The 6,717-nt window shown below is 36.9% G+C and overlaps 1 protein-coding gene across 7 annotated transcripts in view; it reads left to right on the forward strand.

Annotated features, from left to right (window-relative positions):
* Nucleotides 1–2,883, forward strand: part of RBBP8 (retinoblastoma binding protein 8) — a 92,541-nt gene extending 89,658 nt beyond the window's left edge. For 6 of the 7 annotated variants that reach the window (XM_006761884.2, XM_015562723.1, XM_006761885.2 and 3 more), the window contains 2 exons: nucleotides 986–1,127; nucleotides 2,493–2,883. In XM_006761884.2, coding sequence (XP_006761947.1) covers nucleotides 986–1,127; nucleotides 2,493–2,590 — 240 coding nt within the window. In that variant the 3' untranslated portion in view covers nucleotides 2,591–2,883. Of the gene's footprint in view, nucleotides 1–972; nucleotides 1,128–2,492 lie in introns of all 7 variants that reach the window. The other variant, XM_015562722.1, reaches the window with a different exon arrangement.
* The last annotated feature ends 3,834 nt before the right edge of the window (nucleotides 2,884–6,717 follow it).

Raw genomic sequence — 6,717 nt, forward strand, 5'->3', positions numbered from 1 at the left:
TAACATTGATTGATAACTATGGTTTTTTAAGGGCCTCCCATCCCTATTCCCAGGCTAAGGTAACAAAGGCTAAATTGATGGCAGTGAGAATGATGAAAAAGATACCCCAAAAAAGTTGTTTCAGAGATACTCTAAAAAAAATATAATTAAACTACAGAAAAGAAAAATGTATGAAAAACCTTTACTTCAAACTTAAATTTTAGTCCTAAGTCTGCTACTTTCAGTAGTGATATCTTGGTAAATTATCACTTTGACTTTTAGTTTCTCAACTATAAAATGGAATTAGCTGGATTATATATGATCATATACCTTTGTTCTATTAAACTTTATACTACTCCTTTGTTTTCTTTAGATCTAGAGCTTAAAGACCTATACAATTTGTACATATAAGTTTTATCTTTGTTTGTGTGAAATTCAGGTTCTTTATAATTTCAATTGCAAAAAACGATATGCCTTTGATCCTAATTAAAAAGTACAGTTTGAGGGAGGAGCCATGAAGCCTATAGCATTCAAAGTTAAACCTTTATTTTTAAAAACTGTAGAGATAGGAAAATTACTTCAAAACATACATTATATCCAAATAACAATTGAGAAAGTGCTGTTCAAAAATGCAGGCCTCTCATTTCTGTTACCGGTCTGGCAAAGGGGAAGAGTTTGCACCAATAAGTTAAGTCATCTGTGTCACTAAACACATTGTAAAGTTCAGCTGGCATTGCTTCCCATTGTAGACTTTACTGATGGAGGAGGCAATATGTTGATGTACATTGTAATACAAGCTTCTTTTCTCGTTTGTGAAGCAAACATTTCACAGACCAGCAGTAATTACTGTTAGTAATTAATACTACAATCATCACGTAGTAGTATAGTTTTCTTAGCATGCCTAATACTTTAGTAAAAAGTTTTCTTAGCTTCAAGTTTATAATCAGTAATCCAATCACCCCATTTATTGTTCCTAAGTGGAAAACTTACCAGTTTTTATTACTAGTATTATGCAGACATTCCAGCAGAAGAAAGAGAAAAGAAGTTGGCTTCCTGTTCAAGACACCGATTTCGCTACATTCCACCCAACACACCAGAGAATTTCTGGGAAGTTGGTTTTCCTTCCACTCAGACTTGTATGGAAAGAGGTGAGAGTATAGATTATAACATTTTCAAATTAATTTTTTAATACATATATACCCAAGTATAACCTTTTCTCCATGGTTCTCTTTACCTTCGGTAACAGTTTTGTGATATAAAAACAAATTCCTAAAGATAAAAGACATATCTTCAACTCTTCAAGTAACTTCACTGGAATCAGAAATTGTTTATAATACTTTAGTGCAGCAGTCGCCAACCAGTCGTCTACCACTGGTGGTCCGTGAGGTCCAAAAGGTTGGCAACCACTGCTAGTGTGATTGTGTATGCATTATGCTGGTCTAGCATTCAAATTTCAGAAAGCAATTTGCTCCTTCCTGCTATCATCAAAACAACTTTTACTAAAATAAATAATTTTATAAAAGTTGCCAGCAAGGTTTATCATTTTAAAGCCACTACTCTGAATTTTAGATTTTAAAACCTCACTTATGCAGAATGCTGGTTATGTTTAAACCATGTATGAGTAAAAAGGACCTTTGCTTGCTTGTGAAATTGTTGACATGCAACTAGCTCATTCAAAAATGGCACTTATATTTAATACAATTTGAGCATGTATACAACTTTAATGCTCCAGACATTTAATGGTGAGATAGTCCTTCCAAAGGTGCGGTCTTTGACAGTCACTACCACATTTCCACTTTCCCCCTTAAGCCAGGTTAAGTCCTCTGTGACATGATCTCTCTGCTGGTCATCATTTAGAATTAGTCTGGATGAGAGCCTCTTTGTACTAATATAGCCTAGGGCAGTGGTCGGCAAACTGCGGCTCACAAGCCACATGCAGCCCTTTGGCCCCTTGAGTGTGGCCCTTCCACAAAATACCATGTGTTGGCGCACATGTACAGAGCGATTGAAATTCTGTGGCCCATGCACAGAAATCGGTATTTTGTGGAAGAGCCACACTCAAGGGGCCAAAGAGCAGCGTGTGTCTCGCGAGCCGCAGTTTGCCGACCACTGGCCTACGGGTCTGGTTGGAGAACAGTCCTCCCCTGAATACCTTAGGAGAGTCTAGTAGTCTGAAGAGTATAGGGGCTTGTCATCTAATGAAATAGCTACTACAAAAAGTCTTTTTGATAAGCATCTGGAATTTATCATAATAGTATAGTGGAAGCTACTTCAAAGGACTGTGAATGTTATCTGAGGTAATGTATATAACACATTTGATAAATGTTTGCTACTATAATGGTTAGTATAAATGAGGAAACTGATGCTAAATAATGAAATCCTTCATCAGCAGCACTCAGCTAATAGAATCGTGTAAACTTACAAGGCATTAAGTAAGTCAAATGTTTACTGGATATGTGCTGAAGGAAACATGTTGCTAACATAGTCTTCTAAATTTATAATTTGTTTTTAAGGTTATATTAAGGAAGATCTTGATCCTTGTCCTCGTCCAAAAAGACGGCAGCCCTATAATGCAATCTTTTCGACGAAAGGCAAAGAGCAGAAGACTTAGACATTGAAACAAAAACATGATAGAGAACAATTTTTTTCTTTCTAGTTATTTATAGCTAATGTTGGTATTAAAGATTTTTTTTCTGTAAACTGATTTATAAATCATTTTTCTATTAAAAATGTTTTTAAATGGCATTTACCTACCACACAACTACTAAAAATGTGGGTAAGTTTATATTGTGTTTTCTTGCTTTTGCACCTCTAAACAATAAGGTGCTTTAATTTTGCACTCTAAGTTAAGAGTTGTATATTTACTTTGTTTGGCATTACCCAATTACAGTTTTGAAAATATGATAGTTGTCTGATATATTGTTTTTCAGACCTTTTCTTTTTATTCCATCTTTCCTTGTTATTTACATTCATTAGTGACTTCATGTTTATCATTACGAATTTTCATCCTCTTAATCATTGCTCTTCTGTTGGTCATTCCAATATCTAAATTTAAGTGTTTAAACATCTAAATTTTAATAGTCCTTTTAGCTTTCCAGCTTTTTTTTTGTTGTTGAATTGAAATGAGTTGCTACTGTAGAGTGTATTTCTTTTGAGGTATCCACAAATATCAACTTTTTTCCTTTTGCATGAACTGTAAGTTAACATCACCCTCTGATCTTATGCTAATATTCCAGTTTCTCACATGTAATTTTGTATTTGTTTTTTTTCCATTGTACTTTTATTTTCTGGTGCATTTTTCAAGATGAATTTGTTGAGTTCTCTGCCCGTATGTTCAAGTTTAGTTGTATTGTTTCTCTAGATTGACTTATGAACTCCCAATTTGGCAACAAAATAGATTTCTCTATTTAGCAACTTTCTATTCCTCCTGGACCCACCATAACTAAGCATATCTGTGTCACCTTTTCTAGTGGCATTTTGTTTATCAGGGGTTTTTTGTTCCTTTAATCCATATCTTGATAGTATTATATAAGCAGGATTACATAGACAGTGAATAGAATGTCTCACTCTGTGTACATTATTTGGCTCTAAATGTGATTCTGAATTTTTTACAACCCTATCATAACTTCTATTCAGCACTTTTCTTCCCATCCCAAATTGTTTCTCTATCCTGTTTGATTTTTGTTCTCTGCTGACAGTAACCTAATCTCCCCCAAAATGATAGAAACCATTCATAACTATGCCAAGAACTGTTTATGCTATTCACATAGATTTTTATTTTAATTCTCAAATAATCTTACAATTTTATGTATGAGCTTAACATTACGCTGCCAAAAATGGGTCCAAGAAGCAGATTAAACAACGAATGACTGGTTTTCTTTTTCTCACGATAAAGTCTGGAGGTTGGCATCTAAGCCTGGCAGCGCAGCTCCAGGATGCCCTGTGGACCCAGGTTTACTCTTTCTGCTTTCATGCTCTGTATGTGGCCTTCATCCTTGTGACTGTAAAATAGGCTACCTCTAGCATCATGTCCATTTCTAAGTAGAAAGAGGAAATGGGAAAAAGCACGTGTCATTTGTTTGGTTCCCCTTTAAAAAGTTTTCCTTAAGCCTCCACCCAATAGCTTTGTTTCTCAATGGCCAGAATTGTCACTTGGCTACCTCTACTAGTAATAACTAAGGGATGAAATTAGAGCAGAGGTGGGGAACTTTTTTCCTGCCAAGAGCCATTTGTATATTTGTAACATCTGTAGGCCATACAAAATTATCAACTTAAAAATTAGCCTGCTATATTTAGTCAAACATTTCATTAACTCACCCCTAATGCCTTGGCAGGGCCAAACCAAATGATTTCCCGGGTCTTTTACAGCCCTAGGGCCAGACATTCCCCATCCCTGAAGTGTAGAGCCTGAGGTTGCCTAATTCCAAAATCAGATCTTGTACCTCTAAAGACCAGGAGTCTGAGAGTCACCTGGTTTGATGAATAGGGCACCACAGGATGTACAGTTTGAGCTCTGATGGACTTTGCTATTTAAAAGCAGCCTACGCAGACACAGCAAGAGACTATCTGATAGTAGCTTAACAGCAGCCTAAACCTTTATAACTAGCATTTCATTTTATCCTCACCTTGTGGAAGGTTGGGTAAACTAAGATCTCTCTCCCTTTTTATCTGCTCCTGTCTAGCTCTACCATTAAGTAAAGTCGTGAAATATATACTTTTCAAAAACACTAAAGTTAGAAGGATGCATTTAAATGCAAAACTGCAATATATGACAGATTGTGCACTTCAAACTTTTCTTTAAAAAGATAATGTATGTGAAAGGGCTTTATTCATTTGTAAAGCATTATATATTAGACAATACTTTCATACAAATACATGCCAATCACTGTTTATATAGAGATATGTATAGTTTCAGGTTGCCTGAGCTTTTGAAAGTTGAAGACCTCTGATTCAAACTTGGAAAACATGCAGAACCTGTGTGTTAGCACTTAGCATTTGAGTAACACCTTCCTGCCTTTAAACAAGCAAGTGTTTTGTTTAAACCAGTCATCGGCAAACTCATTAGTCAACAGAGTCAAATGTCAACAGTACAATGATTGAAATTTCTTTTGAGAGCCTAATTTTTTCAACTTAAACTATATAGGTAGGTACATTGTTATTAACTTAATTAGTATACTCCTAAGCTGGCCTTTGCTAAAAACGTCCTCAATCTGATTAGGTATGTTTGCTGAGGTTGTCCCCTTCCAACTCTCCCATCCACACTCATCTTGTATACTTGTTTCAGATAGACGAGTGTGGATGGGAGAGTTGGAAGGGGTCGACCTCAGCAAACACCTCAAAACAATGTACCTCCCCCGCACCGTGTATCCCGCAGCCTGCCTGCACCACATCACCCTGACCAACCAACACCCCCCACCTTCTTCTAACGCCAGTTCTTCAAAATAGACTCACCCAGGCAGAAAACCGACTTCTGCGTATGGGCCACGAAGTTTCAATCACACGTGGTATTTTGTGGAAGAGCCACACCCAAGGGGCCAAAGAGCCACATGTGGCTCGCGAGCCGTGGTTTGCCGACCACTGGTTTAAACTACTTGAAACCTAAGATTGGCCAAGGCAGCAGTTTGATTGAATTAGTCATGGGTGCCCAGATGTATGTAGAAGACATAATAGGCTACATCAAGAGAGCAAAATAAAGCAGAATATTCCCTAACACCTGTCATGTGAAAAGTTTTCCCAAAGTCCAACTGCAAAGGCTGCTGTTGTAGGCTTAAAGTATTAGTAACTTAGTTTAAACTGCATCTAGCATATGTATGTAAAAATGCATAGAAGACACTATTCTAAAAGAAATAGTGAAAGGCTGCAAAGATTCCTCCCCAGGTAGTGTTTATTTGTAATTCAGTTACAAAAAAAAAGAAATAGTGTTACATAAACCAAATACTAATACATTTATTTAAAAGCCATTTATCAAGCACTTTACCAGGCACAATACTAAAGACAGAATCAGGCAAAATTGGACAAATTGCCAAAACCGGTTTGGCTCAGTGGATAGAGAGTCGGCCTGCGGACTGAAGGGTCCCGGGTTCGATTCCGGTCGGGGGCATGTGCCTGGGTTGCGGGCACATCCCCAGTGGGGGATGTGCAGGGGGGGCAGCCGATCGATGTTTCTCTCTCTCATCGATGTTTCTAACTATCTCCCTTCCTCTCTGTAATGGATCAATGAAATATATTTTTAAAAAAATGGACAAATTTTCTTTTGAAGGAGCAAGCTTTTAAAGAAGACCTAAGAATTTTATCCTGTTATCCCTGACATTTTAGCATAACAAACATGAATTTTATATTGAAAAATGCCACTTTGGAAATAAGCATTTCAAATATATTTCAAATTTCAGCATCCAGCTATGTTCAAGAATTCTAGCAGTTTAAGAGACATCTCAAACTCTTTCTTTGCTGAGCTGATGCTGTTAGAATGGCTCCTTAGAAAACTGAAGTGTCCCACTTGAGTCCTGTAGCATATACACTTAGGCAAGCAGTTGTGTGCTATCGCCAGCAGAGGCCAGAAGAGAGTTATTGTTGGAGAAGATCAGTGGAAACTAGGGGCTGAATGGGACTACCAAAAGAAAATTTCTAGGATAAATAGATATGAGTTGGGTACAGTAATGAAAGCATATTGGGCAAAAAGCAAGCTTTCAGTAAAAGTCTACTGGAATAAAACAAGTGGCAGAGGCAATAATTCATGGT

This window comes from Myotis davidii, unplaced genomic scaffold (assembly GCF_000327345.1).
Source record: "Myotis davidii unplaced genomic scaffold, ASM32734v1 scaffold96, whole genome shotgun sequence".
Classification (NCBI taxonomy): domain Eukaryota; kingdom Metazoa; phylum Chordata; class Mammalia; order Chiroptera; family Vespertilionidae; genus Myotis; species Myotis davidii.